Genomic DNA, 24456 nt, shown 5'->3' on the forward strand with positions numbered 1-24456 from the left:
ATAATGAATGCATGACACAATGCTTGACGGCGCGCGACACATCCATCAAACGTTACGGTGGCGCGATGACTATCAACGGGTTAAATCCTGTGCTGAACTGTAAATCAATTCCTATGCCGGAGTCATTTACGGCGCGACTGCCGGAACACCTCGACGGCGAGGCATAAATCCGGCTTAAGCCTTCTTTCCCCTCTGCTGTCTTATTAGGGAGCGATGCGATGCGGCCCTGGGCAGGTTGACTTTTAAGCAGCTAGAGAAAGGTCACTACAGCCTGGCACTAATAACACACACACATTGCAAAAGCCCTTTTTCATAAACTACCAGGGAGAGATCTGCATACAGTAAGCTGGCAAAAGAGGCTCCAAGAAGACAGAGAGAAACACATTATGTCATTCTTATTGCTTTGTTTGTTATCTATAGTAATTTGTACATGTTGTAGTATTATGAGGGAGGTTAATTGAGGATGGCTGAAGACAAACAACTAAACAAGAAAGTGCAGAGTGCTTCTCAAATGCTGCCGAGTCGGCTAAATGGTTTGGCCCACCTGCGCTCGCTGATCTGCGCAGCTGCTTTGCTGACATCCCCGCTTTTGTTATTTAATTAAAATGGATAGAATCATATTGTTTTATGAAAAGGTCCTGTTACGGCGCATGTATTTTGTTGATACAAGCCGCTATTAAATTAAGCAGAACTGAATCGCAGTGAATTGAATTATGATAATGCCTTTACCCTTCGGTTTTACACACACAACCCCTGGTTGGTTTTACGGCTACATAATCACTTAACCTTTTATATGGCTTAGCCTGTATTTTCGCAGTTGGTCGTGTGTATAAATGTGTGCGAGTCTTGAACACACATGGTTAACACACGTACTGTTCATGCTAATTGAAGAGAGAGAGCGAGAGGGAGAGAAAAAAAAGAAGCACTAATCCTTCCAAATGATTGGAGCCATGTTGTCAAGGGCAAGATCCGTCTGTTAGACACAGGAGCAGAGAGAGTGGAGCATGAAGGGAAAATGAGTGAAAGAGAGACGGAGATATAACGAGAGAAAGGTGGAGTGAGAGTGCAGGGGTAAAAAAAAAAAATTTAAAAAAAATCGCAGCATGAGAGGAGTCAAAAGAATCACCAGGGTGCCAACAGTGAATTGAAAAAGAAAGAGCGTAGAAGAAGAGTGATGGAATAAAGACTGGTGAGTAAGTGAGGCTGAAGTTTGTCTTGGCAGGCAGTCGCTCTCATTGAGATTCATTGTTGGTTTTACTGGACAATTCCAGCCACTTTAAAAAACCTGAAGCACATGCCCGAGTCTGAGCACATTACAACAACAACAACAACAGTGGATAGAAGGCTGGCATTCAACGGGAAGGAAACGGCAGCGGAGGAAATGAGAAATAAGACGGGAAGGAAGCAGATTGATTGTGAGAGAGAAAAAGACAGAATGAAAATGTGGTGCCTCAGCAGACAATTGCTTCTGACTGGCTAATGTGATCATAACAAATGCCAGTTTTCGGACTAAATCCACCTCTGGCCTCGTTCTACCATCTCCTCCTCTTCTTTCACTTTCCTGGGGTTCCTTGAAACCTGCTAAGTGCCACGGAGAGAGAGGCAGGCTTTCACAGGCCCTCGCCAGCACTACTAAATATAGCTGCAGTCGCAGCAGGCCAAAACACAATCATTACTCTCCCAGACACAATGGATGGAGGAGAGGAGAGGGAGAGGAGGAGAGGAGGAGAGGAGGAGAGGAGAGGAAGAGCATGGAGACGGCAAGGCAACGGAGGAAATCAGCAATAAATAGAAAGTAGAGGAGGGAGACAAGAAAGGCACAGGAGTAGTTAGGATAAATCACTGAGAGGAAGATAAAGAGAGGATGTGACAGATGGGTGAATGAAAACAAGAGTCAAGAGAGGAGAGGATTTCAAATGGGCATAATAGCCAAACAAGCATGCTGCACCTCGAGCCCATTAATAGAGAATATTCCATGGTATCTCAAGTTATACCACAGCTAATGCAAACCATTCACCATCCCTATAGGAGAATACTTCCCCTGCATGCCACTGTCATATTTTCCAAGGTCTCTTGGGGAAGCTATAGAAATGCTTTCATCCGTTCCATGTGATATTTAGCACGTTACGGCTTTGAAATTCCAGCACTGGGCGCTCTTGCTCCATACAGTACCTGTTTGCGTAGCTCCTCAGCAGCTCTCCTCGGCGGCAGCCCGTTGCCTTTGCTGCTGGCCAGGGCCTGCTGCTCCCTCGCGTGCTCCCGTGCCTCCGCCCGCTCGCTGCGCTCCCTCAGGAGGGGCGGAGGAGGAGGTGGAGGAGGTGGCAGTGGCGGGGCGGGCGCGTCCCTGCCGTGAGTTCCCGCCTTGGGCCTCGGACTCTCCCTGGTCCCTGCTTTACCGTGGCTGTTGAACACTGGAATGGAGAAACAGTAGAAGAATCAGGTGTGTTGCTTTTAGGATTCTTAATTAATGTGGGAGGTATCAAACACTGTGAAGGACAGATCTCTCACTAGCTCGACGTGGCTGTTCACATATTTGAAATTAGCTGAAATTGTTTACGTAGAAAGTTGATGTGGATATTGTAGTTTTTCCATACACATTTTTTTTAATAGAGCTAAATGAGGTAGCAATACTGTATTGTTTCTTGACCAGTGATCATTGATGAAGCTCCATCTGCTCTCAGTATATGAAATAGGCATGTCTTCATATTAGGGCTGTCAAAGTTAACGCGACAACGCGTTGACGCAAATTTGTTTTAACGCCACTAATTTCTAGGTTGTAGCAGGCTCAGTTTTAAAGCTAGAGTGAAGATACTGGCATCATATGAAACTAAAAAAACGAAGAAATCCATTGTTACCAACCATGTCATACTTCGTCCCCTTGACCTTTGACGTCAAGATGTGTGAATGAAAATGGGTTCTATGGGTACCCACAGGTCTTTCCTTTACAGACATGCCCACTTTATGATAATCACATGCAGTTTGGGGCAAGTCATAGTCAAGTCAGCACACTGACAGCTGTTGTTGCCTGTTGGGCTTGAGTTTGCCATGTTATGATTTGAGCATATTTTCATGCTAAATGCAGTACCTGTGAGGGTTTCTGGACAATATTTGTCATTGTTTAATAAATATATGCATACATTTGCATAAAGCAAGCATATTTGCCCCCTTTCCATGTTGATAAGAGTATTAAATACTTGACAAATCTCCCTTTAAGGTACATTTTGAACAGATAAAGAATGACAGCCCTACTTCATATACTTTCTGTAGAGAAGTTCCCCGTAGATTTAAGGCTCTGCTGGGAAGTGCAGCAACATGACACTGCAGTATAGATTTGCATGATTCACTGTTGAGTTTCGGGAATATATATATGGTATATGTACACATATATGTATTTTTTTTCAAGTTCTGCAACCTAGATCGTAAATTCTAATGTGCACAACTCAAAAGTAAATAAACAAAATAAAAAAATTAAGCCACCGTAAAGAAAACTAGATATTACGGAAAGTTCCTATCAGGTAGCGAGGCATAAATACCCTCGGACATATACTATGTTATTTCAGGCTACCGTCTACCCATGCCAACGCCAATATGTGGACTTAAGTCTCAATACCCCCCCCTGTAGTGCAGAATGGCATATAAAACCCCTGGCACCAGACCACAACGACCAAGTGGAAAAGCCCGCACAAACACTGGAGCGACAGGGTTTTGGCTAACATATAGTGCCCAATCAGTAAAATATGCATGATTTAAGGTCGTGCATGAAAACGTCTTTATGCTACATGTCAATGAACCTGTTCAAAAATGGACGCAGGCTGCATCAACCCCCGGGGAAGATGGTAAACGAGTCGAACGGGAGCGAGGCAATTAACATACACATTCAATAGCTACTCTCTTCGGCTTTTATGAGGCTCAATTTAAAGTTTCATGGCTTCTTAATATCAACAGGCTGTGTGGAAAAAATGACAGGAGAAAACACACGGAGCATTTACAGCACACACGCAATGCACAACATGTACAGTATGCTCTCTGAACAGCGAGGCATGTTAGATGATTATGTGTGTACATTTTTTTGAGCCATCAGTGCGGCGTTTCTGTCTGCAGAAAGTGTGTATGTGCTATACTGTATCCACTCATAACTGCGATGTGAGCGTCTGCGACTCTCTGGGGCCCCCCGGCTCTCGTGAAAAATGAGAGAAATCCTGACATTTTGAGAAGTGAGCTAAGCAAGAAACTGAGCCCAATAAAAGCTGTTTAATTTAGCTATGTCAACATGGCACATGGCCGAGCGGGAGAGACGGAGCGCTGATGAATGGCCTACAATGTAGGGCCTTTCCTGTCTCTCTTTACCTCCCAGAATAAAAATGTTTCTCTCCCCTTTACCAATTCTATTTCTCCTTTTTCCTCGACTATTTCCCCCCTCCTTCCTCTCCTCCTCCCCTAAGAGCCCATATAACCCTGCTCCTGCTGGAGAGTGGCCCAAGCTGCATATTAAAGTGTCACGTTTGACACCAATCTTAAAACCACAAAATGTACTGAAGGTGTGTGTGTGTTTGTCTCTCTTTGTGTGTGTGTGCCTGATACCCAACACAGCACAAACACCAGAGCAATGACCCGGTCTTTGACTGTGTGTGTGCACACCTACGTCAGTTTCGGTGTCCTTAACCTCCTCATCTCTATTGTCCCCTACAAAGTATATCTGCCTATATTTCCTTCTTATCTATTTATTTAGCATATCGCAGTGAAGGCGCCGAGCTGCTTTGCAAACAGTGTTGGTATACGAGATAAGAGAGGAGACTAAGCTGTCCTCATGCACACAACAAGCCTGGATTTGTCCATACAGGTTTCACTATCCTACCGTTCGTGCTCCTTATACAGATTCGTGCATATGTACAGTTTATGTTTGCAGCTACAGACGTTCAGGAAAGAACGAGAGAGAAGTATCCATGTGTGTTTTGGAGGGGCGAAGACACTGTCAGTGAACTCTACAAAGGCAGCGCACAGTTCTCCAAGAGTTCAGTTCAAGCAAATCTATGGACCTCTCTCTCTTAATCCCACCAGTCTCTTCTCCTCCTCCTCCACATTCCACTTGAGAGGATGACAGAGGAAAGAGCTGAGCAAAGCGTTCACCTTTTGAACCTTTCTGGCGGCGATTCTACAGACTAGAGGAGGGGGGGAGAGAGTCAGGAAGGGCGAAAAGGAGGAGGAACCATGAAATCTAGCCGTTGTTTTGTGGGGGAACGCCTGGCCGGAAGGATTGTATGTCTCCGAAGTCTGCCAGGGAGCGAAGGCCTCCAGGTTAAAATCGTTTCTCTATTGCTCTGTAAAAAAAGACCCAGGGGCAATATTTTGGACTCTATGAAATGAGTACATGTTTTACCTTATACACTGCAAGAAAAAAGATCGCCATCTTATAAGTTTTTATCCATGATTGAGCACTAAAAGTCAGATTTTCTTAAAGAATAAAAATATGCCTGTGAAGTAAGAATATTTGTAGTCTTATTTCACTCATAAATCACTTGATAAGATGCTACATACTTGTTTTTATAGTCATCGATGTTGGGATTGGGAGTCTGTTCTCACGGGCTCAGTAGCATGCATGCAATTTCCTAACTGTTGTGCACAAGTGTGTGCATGTGTATTCATCCAAATGTCTACGTGCCCCAAGGGGTGTACGTATGCTGTCACTGCGTTGTATGTGTGTCGAGGGCCCCGGCCAGCTGTTGCAGTGCGTGCATAAACACCTTGTTAGGGCTTTGCAAGCTAAGTGTTAATTGGGGTGGAAAGAGTTGATGTGCTGCTCTGCTCTCCCATGTGACTTAGCCTGTCTCTGCAGTGGAAAAACAAGAGTGCAAAACTTAGGAAATAGCTCACGTTCCCTTCACACCGAAACAAGCACCACTACTCTGTCCTCCGTCCCATGACTCATTCTGTGCTCCTGTTTGGGCCGAGTTTCTCTCTCTCTCTCTCTCTCTCCATCATTCACTCCCTCGAAATGGATCTTTCCATTTCTCTCTAGTTATTCTGCCGGTGCCTCATGCTTCATTCTACTTCTTCTTCCTCCTCCTCTCCCCTCACCTCCCTCTTCATCCATCTCTCTCCCTCAGAGTGCCGTATCTTTTCCTCCTACATACGGCACTCCTGCGCCTCTTCTCTTCTATTTTTCTCCTTCTCCTCAGACAGTATACACAGACAGGATCTCTGTGACCCGTTAGACCAATTGACAAAATTGCTCCTATTCATGACTGCGTTTCCCATCAAGCTCTGGGAATATGTATGAAAGGAGTGAACTCCACACAAGCTCTAGTCCCGTCCTTACCGTGCCCGTTGAGCGGCTGCCTGGCGGGGAGCTTGCCCTTGCGGGGCGTCGAGTGGCACGAGGAAGAGGCAGAGGCTTGGCTGTTGTTTCCCGCGCCGTGAGAGTGGATCCCACCACCGTTCCTCACCTCCTCCTCTTCCTCCTCCTCATCGTCCTCCAGGTCCTCTTCCTCCTGGGAGCTTCCGAAGTAGGCCATGTTGCTGGGCAGGGCCGATGAACCTGAGTGCAGAGAGGTGGAGGAAAGGAGGAGAGAGGGACACAGAGAGGGGAAATGAATAATAAAGAGGAAGGTTGGGAGAGAAAGGGGAAAAAAGGGAAATAATTATAATTTGAAATAAAAAAAGGCACTGAAAAACACAGCTTTACTGTAATTCTACTTCCCACTCAACACTTTTTTTGAGACCCCCAGCTGTCCATGCATGGGGAAAAACTGTCTTTCCTTTTTCATTCTAATCTCAGACATTACAGATGAATCAACATCAATATGTGAGCGGTGAAATATTAATGTAAAAATAGAAGTTGCTCAAGCGTTTGTGAATAATGGTGATTGTACTGCTGCTTTTTTCATCTGTTATTATCCCAGCTGGTGGCCTATTGATGCTTTGTAAAATGCTCTGCACATAGCGGCTCCATTGTTGCATTCACACAAACATAATCAAGGACACGCACGGCACAATGTTCAAATGGTTTGCAAAAGCGATGACAGTTTTACTGTAACAGCATTTATACTGCGTCTGAATCAGGCTTAAGCTCTATTGTCTTCCAAATCACTTCTTCAATCTGACATCTATGGATTTAACATTGATCTACTGACCTTGACCTTTATCTCTGGAGTTTGTCCTGCAAATGTTTATTTATTGTTACAATGACTACGTTTACATGCTCACTAATATTTCACTACTATTTTGATTATGACAATATTAAAAATTTGATACAGGTCATATAAACAGCACATTCGGAATACGCGTCTCAATTGTTTTTTTACGGGAGTTTGCGACAGACGACCTCTTGCCTGTTTGTGTCCAGCTCTGAGCGTTGTACACAAACCAACTAGCCGACAGTTTGCAGAGATGCATGCCCCAAAGAAAAGCCCATATTTCTAGTCAGAAGGAGAAACACACCTACTTTTAAACATTATGAAAGACTTGAATATCAACAGGTTCAAGAGGTGATATGGGAATGAAAGAGGCGGTGTAACAAGTCTACCGCCGGTTACATTAAGCAGAGCATACACGGCTGCATGTAAACAGGAATATTAGTGGAATATTCATTTTCATTAGCCATGTAAACAGCTTAGTAGGAATAATGTCTTTTGCAGAAAAAGGGCAAAAAAAAAAGACTATTTTGTGCATTTAAACGTAGTCATTGTTTTGCAAATGCAACTGCAAGATATGAATACAAGTAGTGGTAGTTCTAGCAATATTTGTGGTACTATTTTACAATATACAGTGTAGAAGGAAAGGGAGGGGATGACTTTCAACATATTCTGAATCCGGGGCACTGGGAGCACGAAACAGTCCAACCTTCCACAGAGACTCTCGATGTTGACAGCTTTATTGAGACATATATATCGTACATGTGCTCAAATATATAACTGCAAAAGAGTTACTTAAGAAAACCAAAGAGTCACTGCTGAGCTAATCCCAAATCTGCCGCTTTCGCTCTTCCAAACAGGATTACTGTCAATCTCTCACCCTATTGGAGTAGAAAGCCGACGTTCTCTCTCTCTCTTTTCCGTTTTCTGTCACACTCAATCACTTTCATTGTCATCTCTGAGAAATCTAACTCAATGCGCGGTGGAAGGAGGTAAATGGTGTTTGGCAGTGGATAGCCTATAATGTTACCTCAGTTAGCTGAATGTAGACACACACTCTCATAAAAGGTCGTAAAGCCCAAAGCTATGTTATTAAAGCTCATAATGTTGCACTCGTAAATCAGCGTGCAAACAGCTGGTCCACTCATACAGATGCAGGAATAAAAAGCTAAGGCAGGCTTGTAGAGTGTAGTAGTAGCAGCGACTGGCATTATATGTTTGGATATAAATATATATACACACACACAAGCACAGTTGTAAATCACTTAGGATTTTCATTGTGCTGCATCATGCCTCAGTGTGCTTCCAGAAACATCATAAAAACCTTCTCAGCAAAAGGCTGATCTTTGCCACAAATGAAAGAACAGACCAGGAGAACACTTCATTGCTTGTGAGTGTTTTTGTTTGTACTGATAGCTTCTGAATTCACTTCCAACAAAGGAGCTACCTCTGCAAGGCCAGTGTGATGAAGACAGACAATTTCTGCAAACAAGAACCTTCCCAATATCGCTAAATACATATGTATAATATGTACAGTACGGGCAACAAGGCTGATTCTTTATTGTTAGTAATGTACTGCTGAGAGATAAATGAAGTAAACAGACTCTTCCTCAATAATAGAAGCCTTGGTATAAGCCTGTTGATCCGTATAATTAGGCTTTGTAATGTTTTAACGTTTGCAATTGTCGATTTGTAGTTAACTTGGATGTGTGCTTATGCAACATCCTCATAGCTTTGATAAAACACGGTTGTTTATGAGCAGGAAAACACAGGATTTTTATTAATCCTTTATAAAAATTGATTGCATAGCATGAGCAACTGTGGTTTTTATTACCCTTATAGGGGCCACAGTGTTTAAAGGGCATTAATGGGAAGCAATGCACGATTATATGTCAATTAAAATAATGTTAAGCCTCTGAAAAATAGGCTGAATTTAACTAGCCTCTCTCTTCTCTTTACAGAGAACTTAAAAATTACACAGAGTGAATTGAAAATCAGCCAAGCCAATTATTTAATTAGCGCTCTTGTTTTAGAGGGTGCTGAACACTTATCTTAGATTTTACACATCCAATACCGTATTAAGTGGCTTAATAAAAATATAGAGATAACACAACACCGACATAATTAAATTTTTCTAATGGACTTGCACAAGGGATATATCTTATACATAAAGAACGAGCCAGAAATGAGCAGCAAATCTGCACGAATACTTCCCGAGGTCTCTATTTGGACAATAGGTATAAGATTGAGGAGAATGAATGGATGTTTAGTAACCAGTCTTTTGTAATCAATATGACACAAATACATTTACACTCTAAGTTGACAATGGAGCTCGGCTTGGAAACATTTGTGTGTATGTGAGGATACACAAAACTTAAATGACACCCTGACTAAGGCTGGATTTTCCTAATAACAAAGGGGAGGCCATGGTACAAGGCTTAACTGGTGCTAACCAGTACCATGCAGATAAACAGAGTACTGTTGAATACTGAAGCATTCTCCTTTAAATAAACTACACTGCTGACTAAGATAATAAAATAAGAATAGAAAGTCTTTAAGGGAACCCTTGTACCAACAGACAACTTCTTAAATGACATTAATTTGATAGATGACTTTCTGCTTTTATGATGAGAGCATAAAATAATAAGCATATTGAAATCATTCTTGTCTAAAGCATGAGCTACAACTTTGAACACAGATTAATTTTCATTTTAAAGTGCACTAACAACTATTATTGGACAGTCGGGGGAACTGCGGTTACCGCACGTCACATCACATTTATTTTGAAAGCTTAGTTTAAATTTCATCCTCGTATCAAAGCTTTTTCAAACACTAAAAAAAACAAGAGCCTGGCAATAATAAATCGGGTTGTGCCTTAGATCACACTTTTCACTCAGCAGCTCTGCCAGTTTCTAATTATCTCCTCAGAGAGCTGGAGAAACGGAGAAAATCTGACGTAGCAGCAGATTCCCTGAACGGATAATATAGTTTTACCTGCTCGCTTTAACTTCTAAAAAAGAGATCTGTAGGGCAAAAAGTAACTGTGAAATTTGGCTTTCCATAGTAACCCACATTGTAAGGCTTATTTCTTTGAAGGCAGGGATGGATTCTCACATCACGTCTGGCTAAAAAAGCCCTCATAGCTCCTGTCCAGTGTGCATTTATGTTGTGGTTTCTTGGCACACAGCATCAGAAGTGGGATGCAGACAATTATAAGTGGTTGAACCCGTGTGCCACTTTGTAGCAAAGTACAATCTTCTGGCTCTTTACCAGCGGATCAGCCCTCGGAGGTTGGGTGACCGCAGCACACTCACACACACACACGTAAACCAATAGATACAAAAAGCCACACACACACTGCACAGACACCTCGTTTATCTTGGCGACAGAGCAAACGCTCCTCTCTTAGACCAAACAAACACGCAGAGGCGGCACACACACATGGCCCAATCAGCTTCTAATGACTTGCTTCATTAGCTAAATGGCTGTAATTTACTGCTCTGACCAGGGGTCAGAGGGCCAATGGCAAACAGACCACAGGGGCACCCGGGGGTAGATATGGGAGGGAGGAGTGTGTGTTTGTTTGGGGGTTGCAGGGAAGTGGAGATGAAAATGTTCTAATACGTTAGAGGAAGAGTGTGTGTGTGTACCTTTGCAGTACTTCTGAGAACCAGTTGAACAGGTTCAGGATTTTGAGAATAAATGCATTCAATACAGGGTTCTCGGAGGTAAGACAATAGTTGCTACGGAGCAGAAACTGAAAAGAGGAAGAGAGGTGGAGCAGAATGTGAAAGTGAGAAAGGAAATAAGAGACAGTGAGAAATGTTTTTTAAAAAGCTGAACGGTAGAAGACAAGGACCAGACATCAGACTGAAACAGGTTTAACAACAGCATAACTGTATCCTCTAATATATTCAAGAACCCCAAAATAAGACTGTCTAGGATTTTTGAAGAGAAGGAGAAGGGAGGGGACACAAAGACAGACACACACACTGTCAGAAAACAGCCTGCCAAACAGATCTAGTGGTCCAACACCGACCACTGGCATCCCGACTACGGGAGTGGCTGCAGCAACAGAGACCCCGAATCCATCAGCTCCAAGAAAACACACACATGAATGCACATATATGCACACATGCAAGGTAGAGGTGGTGAAAAAATGGATACAGCATAGTATCGCAATATTTCGTGTGGTAATATTGTATCAATAGACATCAAGTATCAATCTTTTGTTATATTAACTATTGACCTCTTAATCCTACGGCGGGAGCAGCCGCTATTCTGTCTTTAAGAGGTTGTAGTGGGCCCAGTCTTAAAGCTAGAGTGAAGATGTTTATAATATATGAAACTACAAAACCTAAGGAATCCATTGGTATCAAACATTTCATTTTAGCTTGGCAGCAAGAACGCTAAATAATGCTCCAAAAGGTACGCTAAATTTTGGTGAGGAAAAACTGGCAAGGGGCCCCTTGACCTTTGACCTCAAGATATGTGAATGAAAACTCTGAGATGAACAGGGTGAAAACTTAGTCTTACTAGATTAAACATAATAATGCATAATTTGCAGCTGAAAATAGCTAATAAAACACAATATATCTTATCGCCATACTCAGCATATCGCAAAATGTTTAAAATCGCAATAAGATCGTCTCGTGACTTAGATATCGTGATATCGTATCGTAGGGCTTCTGGTTCCCACCCCTAATACGTGGTGAAAAAAACATATCTCAGTCCGTCTCCGAGACCTCAAACAGGGCTCGAGCCCAATCCCCCAATTACACCATCTTTTCATCCACCTCATTCTGACCGCAGACAAATCATAATTAGGTCTGAAAGAATCTATTAGAATTGTCATTTTTAACGGGGCTCTTGGGTGGGGGGGGGCATAATTACAAAACCTCCATTCTCTGGCTACCCTTCTTTTGTCCCCTTAACTGGAACTGAAACAATGAGGACAATTTAAATAGTCAATCAGGAGGGTTTAGCTGCCGCGGGGACATGTGGACGTGCTGACTTAGAACAAAGTGCCGCATGTGTGCACAGGAAGTGTGAGAGCTGGTTTTTTTTTTTTTTTTTAAGGGAAGGTCGGAAAGGGAGACAAATCTATGGTTCTCTGGCACGGAGAAGAAAAGTTATCTCCTACAGCTGAGCTCTGCCAAACCTGTTCATCAGTCACTAGGGGAGAAACAGAGAGAGACTGAGAGAGGATTAGGGATTACATCTCCAATTGACATTCCTTGATGTCAGCAAAACCATTAACCCCACAAACATTGGCTCTAAACTCGGAGGAGAATGCAGAATCAGTCGTCGTACCACCAACTTCAGCACAGCATCGTGAGTGACAAGAAAGTCACAACTCCACTCACACCGTTTCCAGGCTTTAATCAAACAGCAATCATACATTAGAGAGAGAAACGAAAAGGTACCTTATTATCCCTGAGGGAAAATTCAGTTGTCACAGCAGCAATGCACTTGAGAGACACATGAGTAGCTGTTGGACTTGAAATCCTATTCCCAGGAGTGGAAATGTGCTTCTAGTTAAGCGAGATTCTCAGACAATAAAAATACCATCAAACAAAATCCAACAATCTAGCTACAAAGATCCCAAGCACAGTTCCCAGGATTGGCAGTCTTTTTTCTTCAACAACAGATGTGAAAAGTCCACATTTGCCTCATATGTGTAATCACGTACTAGGAATCTGAGGTCTTTGGTTCACTAGGTCAGGGCTGGGGAGGTTATGTAAGCAGAGCAGAGAAACTGGACTCGCTGAACCTGAGAGAGAGAGAGAGGCACCACGCTGGGGCTGGCAGGCACGGATGAAGGCCCGGAGTTCAACGGGGGTAAACATGGCAGTGGTGCACATATACACTGCTGGCATACTGGCACGTACACACACACACACACACACACACATAATCACAAAGAAAATCCCACTCTTGGAAATGAATCTTATGTAAGAGACTCATTTCCAGGAGTGTGTGTGCAGACAGTTATTCATTTACTCCCTAATCTATTCTTATCTCATCTATGTCAATGTGTATACTGTGCTTGTGTGTGTGTGTGTGTGTGTGTGTGTGTCTCAGTGAGAACAAACTTCAGTAAACAACTTCTTTCCAAAATGCACAAAACAAACAAAGCCGGAAATATTTATCGCTGAATATTTTAAAGATGCTCAAACATGTTAAGTAAAAGGTCAGAGAGCAACCGATACCACTTATATTGTTAAGTTTACATCCATGACAGCAATCATTCCTGAGAGATTGTGCTATTTACTTAAAAATAGTATTTGGAATTCAACCCTTGGATGACTTGGAAAACCTGGAGCGGACCAACACCGAGCACTTTGATGTGAATCTATTCATCCTGCTCCTCTCAGTGCTGCCCCCACCCTGCCAACAGCAGCACTACACCCTCCAGGTTACCAGAGGCAGACGGAGCCAGAGGCAGACTATCTGGCTATCACCCAAATGGCTTTCTCCATGGATATAAACAGCGCAACTACAGGCCTGGACCACACATAAACACCATTCTGAGAGCACAGGCGAGGACTCAGCTTGTGTGTGTGTTTGCAGGAGAAAGGAGATGAGCTGTGAGATAAATACAGAGTATAGACCCTAGACAGTGTGGGTGGTGAACATACATGGTGTGCATCCTTCCATACACAAGACAGAAATCTTGTTTTTCACTTCTCCGTCCGGTTACTCCCACGTTGCATCAGAATTATCTCCTCGGATACAGCAGCCACCCAGAAACATCCCAAAAAGAATAGGATGTCGTCAATTACAAACTCCGATTGGATGCAAAAGGTACACGAGTAACATGCGGAGTGACGTGCTTTCACAATACGGAGTGACAAGAGTTCAGCTTTCACAACATGCGTTTGTGGTTTTTTTTTTTGTCGCTCACTTTACAGCTTCAAATCCTTCATGTTTTAACGGCTTTTATGTAGCTGTCACAGTGAGTGATGGATAGAAGCCTTCGGGGTGGATACGTAATGTTTACCAGATAAGAAAAGCAAACACTGCAGTGGGTGTGTGTGTTTAAACACAATGAACGTTTGACCTGATCTAAGAAATCCCCAGCGATAGGGTTTTTAGGGTAGAAATGTTGCTAAATGTCCTGTTTAGATGTTAAAAAAATAAGTCAAATTGGAAAAGAAAGAATTAAGGAGATAATGGGGTTGGAGATTTCCATAATATAGCGAGAGATCCTGTCAGAGGCGTTTTGGTATAGCAGACATGAAGCAGCCTAATGTGTGTGGTGGTCAGATCACCAGAGAGACACGTATCAGAATCTTAAAGGGGATTTGGGGGTTTCAGACGATATCAAAGACTCGAGTCCCTTTGAAAAGATTAACCGGGTGAACGTCGTAGGCTGCGTCTCGTCGTACACCCCCGGATGCTGCTGCGTGTGTGCATGAACAGGACGGCGGGGCACACGGGAGAGATAAGCAGAACGGGCAACATCGGTGCAGAGTGTGGATTTGCACTCACACACTCGCTCACTGACACACAACCTCAAGGGCTCTGCTGACATTCTCCCACGTCCTTCTCTTGGTAAGGGTCCCTGCATATGGGTCAGATGAGAGGCCAAGGGGAAAAACAGAAGCAGAAGAAGCCCGCACAGGAAAATGTCATCCTCGCAGCATGGATAGTTAGTAGACACACACACATACATACATACATACATATATATACACAGAGAGCTAAAGTGGGTCTATAAATACAGCAGTAAAGCAGGGAGCGGCAGAGTGGAAAAAGCCCAGTGGAAAACCATTCAATCTTTAGCTTAGCAGCCTAGCTCTAAAATTAGTATTAGCAGACCTTGCACACACACACAAACTAGAAATCAGCTTGCAAAGCACCATTCCTAACCTTAATTATAAAGAGAGAAAGCAGCGAAACTGAGTCAGGACCAGCCACCTACACCTCATTAGTCTACCACTCCACATGTAAAGGGTGGGGTTAGTTTAGCACCCAGAGCTCAGAATAATCTCAACTTCAAAGTATATGGGACATTATATCATTAGCCTATGTAACACCCTGGCCTATATATGCAAATCACGGCTTCAGTCGATTTTTAGCAACCCTCCAATTACGCGTCCTTGAACGAGCCCCTGTAAGGTTGAATCGACGTTCCATAATGGGAGCGTTCTCGTCAGAATAGCGACGTATAGCTCATCGCGAACCCAACGGACGTGAATCTAAATTCGACTCCCCTGAGTCTTTAGCCTACTTTGTAAGATGGGCAGAGGTTAATGATGATAACAGTAAATTAATCTGAGGCGATGACTTCCAAATGAGTTAATTCTGGTTGCGAAGACGTGTTTAAGAAAAAAAGGAGAGCGGGATATTTAACAAAAGGATAAAAGGAAGATAGCAAAGAGAAGAAGTCACGACCAAGGTTGTTTGAGAAAATGGTCCTAAACTTTTTTTATTATTATTCAGGCCTTGAATGTGTCACTCCCTCTCCTCCTTTATAAGAGGGTGATTTAAGACAGCCGTGAATGAAGGTAGAGCTTCTGATTTATTGAAGCGTGTGAGGGTCATTGTACTTCTTTACATTTTATGCACAAGTCTGCCTATATACAGGACATGTAGTAGAGAAAGGTATTGTTCAATAGACGTGTATTTTATCATGTAAAATCTGCTCAGAGAGAAACTAGGAGCAAACAATTCATGTACTTTTGATATCCAAAAAGTAATTTTGATATACTGTAGATATTTATGTAGAGAATTTTAGAAGTGAAAACAATTTACTGTATGTTTCTTGATGTTATATCAATGTTGATTCTTAAAATTTCTCTTTTTTTACAGTTTTCTGCGAGCTCAGATTTAGAAATTACTAGAGTTGCAACGATTAAATCGATTAGTTGTCAAATATTAAATTAATCGCCAACTATTTTCATAATCGAATAATCAGTTTGAGTAATTTTTTAAGAAAAAAGTCTAAATTCTCTGATTCCAGCTTCTTAAATGTGAATATTTTCTATTTTTTTTTTACTCCGCTTTGACAGTAAACTGAATATCTTTGCGTTGTGGACAAAACAAGACATTTGAGGACGTCATCTTTAGCTTTGGGAAACACTTTTCACCATTTTCTGACATTTTATAAACCAAACAACTAATCGATTAATCAAGAAAATAATCAACTGACAATGAAAAGCCATTAGTTGCAGCCCTATAAATTACAGTACAGATTTTGAAATAGGATTCATGGGTTGGGGTCTTGAAACTTTCCTAGAAAATAAACTAAGCAGAACTTTAGAGCTGTAGCAGAGGAGAAACTTTTTGCAGTGTCCTGGCAGCGGACTCGCCTTCTCTGTTTGCTGGCCAGCAGAGCATAGATCATAAGTAACATGAGTCCTTCATTAAATCCAGAGGGAAATAAAACAGGACTTGTTAAGTTACTGGGAGGGTCCAAGGGAGGGGGTCTCAGTTAATTTGAGTTACTGTACACAGGCAGTTTATATGGGTGTGTGATAGTGTGTAAGTGCCTGCATTTAACCCAAATAGTTCTCCCAGTTAAGACAATCCCAATAAACAATACTGCTCACACACACACAAAACTCTAACTCCGCTGCTAATTACTCCGCCATGGCTTTTACAGTTCATTTGACATGGAAGGTGCTACATAGTGTCGATGAACCTGTGTAGTGTTTGCCGTGTGGGGTGTGTGACTGTGTGAGTACTACAGGCACGAACAGCTGCCGTAGTAGAGGGTGATAGGCAGGGTGTTAAAGAGACAGATAGTTGTTGAAAGGTAGGAGGGGGAGATGTGTAAGCTGATGAAAAGCAGGATAATCTTAGCCTTGGGCGAGCATACAGTTATTTGTACTATGTGTGTGCGGTTACATGTGTATGAGAGTGGGTGGAAGGTGATCAAAACCTGACTTGACAAAACTTACTATATGTGCTCTTGAAGTGTTTGTGCACATGTGTCTAAAAGAAGGAGCGGAGCAAAGTGTCTAACCACAGTTCAGGTTTCCATTTAGATCTCCATGTGAGACAATCTCAGTCTGACAATACCAGCGTTGGGGCTGCACATACAGTATGACAGGTCTTGTGTTCATAAGCTTACATAGTGCAGGCCTATCCAAAGACAGCCAAACAGTAGCAAACTGCTGTCCAGCCTCCAGAGGTAATGCGTAGTTTGGCTCTCTAGCAGACACTTGTGTCTTGGACCCATATAAAAACCTTTTAGAGCAAGACATATCTGCAGCTCTCTTGTTCAATAACATCCCTGTGTGTCTACCGCTAGTTGTGTGGGTCTGTTCTGTGATTACATCTCCATCTGCTTCGTCTTACCTCTGAGGCAAAGGAAGGTGAGGAAGTCCTCCGTCTTGGGCTTGCGTCTGGACAGGTCCTGAATGGACAAGGACAGTGATGAAGAGGAGAACGACAACAGGGACGTGGAGGGCACAGTGGCCAGGGCGGTGTTCAGGCTGCCTGGGTCTGCCACCTTGACGGGCGTGGTGCTGGGCGAGTTGGGCTGCGACTGGGCGAACTTCCTCTGCGCCTGGAGCCGAGGTCTGAGAGGGAGGAAACGAAGGAGAGAGTAAGTTACTGAAATGTATTATTTAATTACAGTTAAACACATCAGTGTCTACTACACAGCGGTGGGCCGCCACGACAAAGAGACAGCCACGATAAAGTTAATGCATTTTATCAGATTGTATGATGTAATGTAATGTAAGATGAATCGCATTGATCTCAAATAATCAAATACAACTATACATTAGGAAAAAACATGAACAAGACTCAACTATATGACAAAACTGACTGAATGGCTGAACCGTGTATGGCCAGTCTGTGAATTTGTGTCAGTGCTCATGTCTATAATGTTAAATCCAGCGGTACATGTCCACCTTTCCATTTTGAAAGAGCAACGACCAATGAGGAAACTCAAACACTCGGCCGACCAATCGTGTAACTTCACTCAGTGACAGACCCTCTGCGGTCCAGCCAAAACACCTGCAGATACCACTATAATAGCACAGCGTAGATACAGAAGATGTTGTCTGCCCGGTATGTGGAGATGATATCATTCATCCCTATAAATCTCAGCAAAAGACAAAGTAATCTACGGCTGATTAAAATCACACGCTTGCTCTTTTCCATGCACAAACACACATACACACTCTCATCGTTTTCATTACTGTGGCCCCGATGATGGCTATTGTCTCACTGCAGAGTGGATTGCTGAAACAACTACCCTGTAGTGAAGAATTGATCACCTTCGCGCGTGTGTATTTGCACATTAAGTGAAGAGTGAGTGCGAGCCCATCATGGATGTGCAGATAAATCCACACTCACACAGTCATTCAATGAGTGCTGGGTGTGTTTGCATGTAAATGTGTGTATTCACGAGTAAATTACACAAAAAACCTACATGTGCGTAGTCACAGATACACACACGGGTAGTAGTTCTAGTTTATTCCTGTTGAGCACGGAGTGAAAGATAATTAAGCTGCCGGAGAACAAAGTTTCTTCATCTCCCTGTCTTTCTTTTTACTTCCTTCTCACCTTTCCGCCATTATATTCTCTCTTTCTCCCTCTAAGTTGCGCTCACTTTCCTCTGTGGTGCACAAAGCCTTTGAGATGTCTCTTTCTTGCTCGTCTCTTTATTTCACAGTGTGTGTCAGCGGAGGCGAGGGAAGGAGGAGAATATTAAAGAAGTGGGTGTCTGAGAGAAAGCGATGGACTTACCTGTCACACCGCCTCCCTCAAAAACACACACACACCTGGGTGTGGACACTCACAAACACACACACACAGACACACCCAGACACAAACCATAAAAGTCCCAGACTGTCAGGGGCCACATGAACCAGTAAGTGGCCTCAATCGATTAGTGCTGCTGTGTGTGCGTGAGAGTGACAGAGAGCTGTGATAGAAGCAATGTGATATCCTGGTATTATTTGTCAATTTGCCGTGGACCCGATTGAAGTAAGGGGAAGATAGGATCATGTCTGGAGAACACCCACAATGCATTTTGGTGCAGAGCCCCGATTACGCTTCAAATCAGAGAACAGCGTGGTGTCAAAACGTGTCAATTTCCCGCCGTGACATGGGTGTACGCTCAATATGTGAGAAATTGAGAGATGATTGCGGGCACATTGCCAAAGCGCTGCATTCGGACACGAGGTGTGAGGAAACTCAACAAACAACTGTTTGCACACGTCCAGTTTGTTTACAATCAAACACTCGGTAAACAAAAAGCCTATGACTGCGATCGGCTCAGTCAATAGGACGCAAAAGTGATCCGCGTTTACACAAATCGAATCGGCTTTGATTTTGAGTTTCCAGATGAATGTGGCAGTGAAAAGTTCAATCCCTCATTTTACTGAATGGAAGATATCATAGGGCTGCCTTATTTCAACATTAACTTGAAAGCTAGGAGCGTAGAGGATGTACTGTTTTCCTATGGTATTAAAGAACAACGGATATGACAACTCAATAGGTAGAACGACACAATGAGGACAGGTGTCACTTCACACAAGGCTGTGATTTACTTACAAAATTAGGAGAAAAAAGTAATAGGGCAAAAAGGCGGCACATAAACGTATTAAGAATATAGATACAAGAATGAAAGAGAGACAGAAAAGAGAAAACGAACTAACTAGGGTAGTAAATGTAAAGGAAAGAAAGAGGAAGGGACTTGGAATAAGAATGGACAAGACAAAGACAGAAGAGCAAAATGGAGAAAGAAATTATCAGAAAAATGATCAAAATGCAGTGAATGAACCACTGAAAATCAAAAGCCATTCAAGGCCAGCTACCGGAGAAGAGCGTGACAAACAGCTAGAGAGACAAAGGATGAGAAAAGTGTGAGGGGTAAAGCACAATCCCCTTTGTTTCACACGTCCACATTGTGTCCGCTAGGCTGGCCTTTTGTTGTTGCCTGACTGGAGGGACTCAACATGTACACAAACAAATGCAAACAACTCAACATGCACACACATGCAAAGACCCAAAACACACACTTATTACCCTCACCTACCCAACTTCAATAACTTCCTCATGAAACATTTACTTCCTCAGTCTGCACACACATCATAATAAAACTCTGCTTCGGTTGTGACCACTAGGGATGGAGAGTGCGTGGCGTACGGTCAGAGAGAAGTACGGAAAGGGATGAGGCCAAAGCAAGAAAGTGAGATGAAGTGATGGAGAGAGGGGGGGGGGGGGGATGCTGGAAGCAGGGAGGTTTGCGTGACTGCAAGACTGGTAAGGATATAGTGTGTGAGAAGATAAGTGATGGAGAGGGGAAGGAAATACAGAGAGAAGGAACGACACACAATGTACACAGAGATAATGTAATCAGACTTAGGTAACTTTAACCACAGACATGCCACCACATCCATTTTGGCATTTCGCCACTGTGCTCTTGCATAGACCGGCACACACACACACTGTACATACACAGTAGAGTATTTCACACATAGGCAGACAGTACTGTGAGTATTCCCCAGTGAAAACTGAATATTTCAGCGATGTATTAAATCAAATCCTTTGCATTTGCATTTACACCAATATATCAATAGTAATTCTATATCAATAAGAATGTCTGCTTTTACATAGACATTACTGTGGCAACACCTGTATGTGGGCATGGCTGTGTAGCTGTTGCTATGCTTATCCACGGTTCAAATGTGCAGCCACCCAAACCCAAACGTCCCACCATCCCATAAATTTAATCATCTGCAATTTAATATCGCAAACGGGGGGGGGGGGGAGCAATCACTGTAGACTAAGCTGCGCGATGAACGCTTTCTAAATAGTAAGCAGAGGAGAGACGGAGCTCTCCATAAAAGCCTCTTTGGTAAGCTAAACCCTGGATGTTTTTTATTGCTCCGGCCTTAGATGAATAGGATCCTATTTAAATACTTAAAAAAGAGAGAGAGTGACTGAGAGGGAACAACTGACACATAAAAAACAGACGGGATGACATCAGAAATAAAACACAAGCAACTGTGCAAAAGAATGGGGGACAGATGAGCTAATAAAGCATTGTGCGTCCTACATCCTGTCTAGACAGACAACCAGAGCCTTTTTAAACGGGCCTCAGGTTTTCCTGGGACGATCCTCTGCTATCTGTTACCTATTAACTAACAAGGGAGATATGCTGGGAGGGGGTGGACAAAATACTCTTTAAGTACATTTCTCTACCTATTATCAGTTGTCATTTTCTTTCTCTTTTGGTATGTTAACAGCCAAGATGAGGCTAATAAAAGGGTCATAAAAACAGATCTGCTTCACTGATGGTGTGATAACGAAGGGTGTGGTATGAATGCAAAGGCAGGGGAATGCATAAATAAAGCCCTAACACCTTACATTGCGAAAACTACAACGTCGGTAACAAGTAATTACTTTAATTAAAAGATGACAGAGAGCTCTCTTCCTTGGAAATAGTGCTCAGGTGGCAAAAACAGAATTACTGTTTTTATCGCAATTAAGGGCGTTGGGAAATTAGAGCATGTAAAACAATTATAGTAACACGTGTTTGACAAATTCATCCAGATTCCTCTGAAAATGACGGATCGTCCCCGACGTTTTGCAAATATGTCAACGCTGAGGCACATCTCTTTAGTTGTAAGAAATGAGGAGACAATCAAGCATCGACACACACACATATTCACTCACACACACACTTCAGTGTCAAGGACCAGGTAAATATTGAGAAATCAGCACGGGAACAATTTGCAATGACATGACTGTTTTTATAAGTGCTGCCACTGCGTTATGTGCTCAGTGGTAACCTGAGCCTCTGATTTAGCCCCCTGTCTGCCCAGAGGAGGGCTGCCGGTGTGTGTGTGTGTGTGTATGTAAGTCAGGGTACACTATGTTCCCAAGCGTGTTGAGCTATAGAATACACATTGGTGCAGTGCCACGGTAGGTAAGTGAGGCTTACGTAAGAAAAAATTAAGACTGATTGTCCTGATTGAAGGAGAATGAGAGGAGGGCCGGAGAGACGCGGGGAGGGAAAAGAGGCAACCGAGATCCGATAGCGGAAGAAAAAGCAAAGAGATTACAGCAGGATGTCCCCATTCATCCCTTTCTAATCCACCTTTCATCCATCCCTTCCTCCCTCCATCCCTTCCTGCTACCCCCCAGCCATCTACCCTTCAAAGGCCTGCTCTAATGTCTAATATTACACATGCCACCCTAGCTGCTGGAGCATTGATTATCTCTGGGAGAGACAGAGTGAGAAAATTTGACGATCCTGTCAGCCGGCGATCCCGTGAAAGAAAGCGGAAAAGGAGAGAAGAAGAAAGGGAGCGGATAAAGAGCCATTTGTGATTTCCCTCTAACACATGAAATGAAGTAAGATGAAAAATGGGAAGGAGGTGGTGATGAAGGGACACGGGGACAGAGAGAAAGATGAGCTGCAGCTACGTTAATGCCTTTTTACTCAGCCAGAGCCAGACCACCGTGTGCTCAGGCAGCACAGTTGTGGACAGTTGATATAGATCACACTCATGCACATGGACCCTGTCAATCAAAGACTTCTAGCTCTCTTCTTCAGGGTAGATGCTAGAATGAACCCACTGAACCTAAGGTAGACTCACTGCACGAAAAACTATCTTGACCCCAACCATTCGAAGTCAATGCCTAACCATGACCATCTCACCAGCAAATCGTTACCAGTTACATCTAGCCCAACGACTAGGGCTCGGTATCGGTCCCTTTAAAAGGTATCGACCGAAACAACCCAGTACCAAGTAGTATCAAAACTTCTTCAGTCAAACGATACCTGCAATCAATCCATTTTGTGCCCAGATCTGGAAAAGAAAGACCATTTGGTCACAGCCACCGAAAGTGTTCTTTGATTTATTGCGATGTGAGCCGGCGGCTGGGTATCGAATGAAGTTCTCTCTTGGTATCGGTATCACTTTAAGGGTACTGGTATTGGTACTGGCATTGTAATTTCTTAAACGATACTCAGCCCTACCAGCGACCTATCCTAACCTTAAACATCTTCGCATACAAACTACATTCTAGCATCTACCCTTCTTCTTCTTCAGTCTCCATCTTATCAACACCTTTCCAGTGATGGCCGTTTCCATGGGAACTGCCGTGATGGCAGGACTTCTCCATGTGGTCATCTCGATTTATGCTACGAGGGCATTGGCAAGCGTTCACCCTGCTGAAGTGTCACTGAGCAAGACTCTTGTCTATACACACTCCCCTACCACAGGGATGTTGATCAGTAACTGACCCTCATCTCTGACCTCTCCCAGTGGAGGGAAGCCAGCAAAAACAGAACTTATCCTTCACACTCAGTCAATAACTCAAAAACCGTCAGTGTAGGAGGAGAGTATCACGAATAGAAACTTCCAACCCCAACTGGCTCCTCGAACCAGTTTACTGTCAGCCAGAGCACATCGTGCAGGGTGCAGAGTGCAAGGAACGAGATGACTAAGCACATGTGTGTTTGTGTGTATACAGAGCTGACAACAGCTGATTTATTAAACCGCATATCAACTCATTTGTGAATAAAACACTTATAATAGATGCAAAGGAAAATACTTTAAATGCCAATTAGGCAGGGCTGATTGTTGGAAAAGCAAGTCTCCCACGCTTGTTTGATTTATTGAATAAGCTGTTGGCTCAGCATCTTTCAATTCTTTACGTACATTAAATATTGATGAATGGAGTCCAATATGCACAAGTACAAGCAATAGTACAGAGAGGGGACAAACAGAGCGATACAAACGCTGTCGAGACTTGACTTTATGGATGACTCAAGCTTGAGAAAACATTTGTATTTGGCATTTGTCTCACTCGGTGATATCTAGCAAGGAACCAACACCACATAGGAAACCTGTTTCTGATTCTAAAGTTAGACGTGAAGCCTGATACCCAGGTTTCAATTTAATGTGAAGCACAATTCCTTTGATTATATGGTCATTTAAAGCCATATTCTACTTTTAGTTTTCCATTTTCACCAAATATAGCATCACAACTAAATCCTTTAATGAATTAGTGGATAGAATGACACACTGAATGACTGAGCACCTTAACATGAGAGGGCATTTAATGACGTGCGCGTCTGTGGTCCTGAGGTCATATACTGTACACTGTGTCCCTTGTAGACGATGCCCTGGGTCCTCCACAGTGGAGCCTTGGCTGTTATGTGTGTCAGTCGCTGTGTGGTTTGGTTTCAGACCTTTGCTGCACCACTGTAACCTGATATTTGGATAAGGCTGGCAACTGGAACATGAGCTAGTAGTCCCTCTGTGTCGATTTGTGCAAAATGTGTCCGCCTTTGACTTTTAAAGCACTCTGCAGCATTTAATACTGTGAAGTTCTTTGGATGCGA

At 43.1% G+C, this 24456-nt stretch overlaps 1 protein-coding gene across 3 annotated transcripts in view; it reads right to left on the reverse strand.

The window, feature by feature from the left end:
- Positions 1-24456, reverse strand: part of jarid2b (jumonji, AT rich interactive domain 2b) — a 135162-nt gene that overhangs the window by 16989 nt on the left and 93717 nt on the right. For 2 of the 3 annotated variants that reach the window (XM_037794400.1, XM_037794399.1), the window contains 3 exons: positions 17439-17662; positions 6317-6535; positions 2173-2411 (listed from right to left, as the gene is read on the reverse strand). In XM_037794400.1, the coding sequence (XP_037650328.1) occupies positions 2173-2411; positions 6317-6535; positions 17439-17662 (682 nt within the window). The remainder of the gene's footprint in view (positions 1-2172; positions 2412-6316; positions 6536-17438; positions 17663-24456) is intronic. The other variant, XM_037794401.1, reaches the window with a different exon arrangement.

The sequence above is a fragment of the Sebastes umbrosus genome, chromosome 15, assembly GCF_015220745.1.
Source record: "Sebastes umbrosus isolate fSebUmb1 chromosome 15, fSebUmb1.pri, whole genome shotgun sequence".
Classification (NCBI taxonomy): Eukaryota; Metazoa; Chordata; class Actinopteri; order Perciformes; family Sebastidae; genus Sebastes; species Sebastes umbrosus.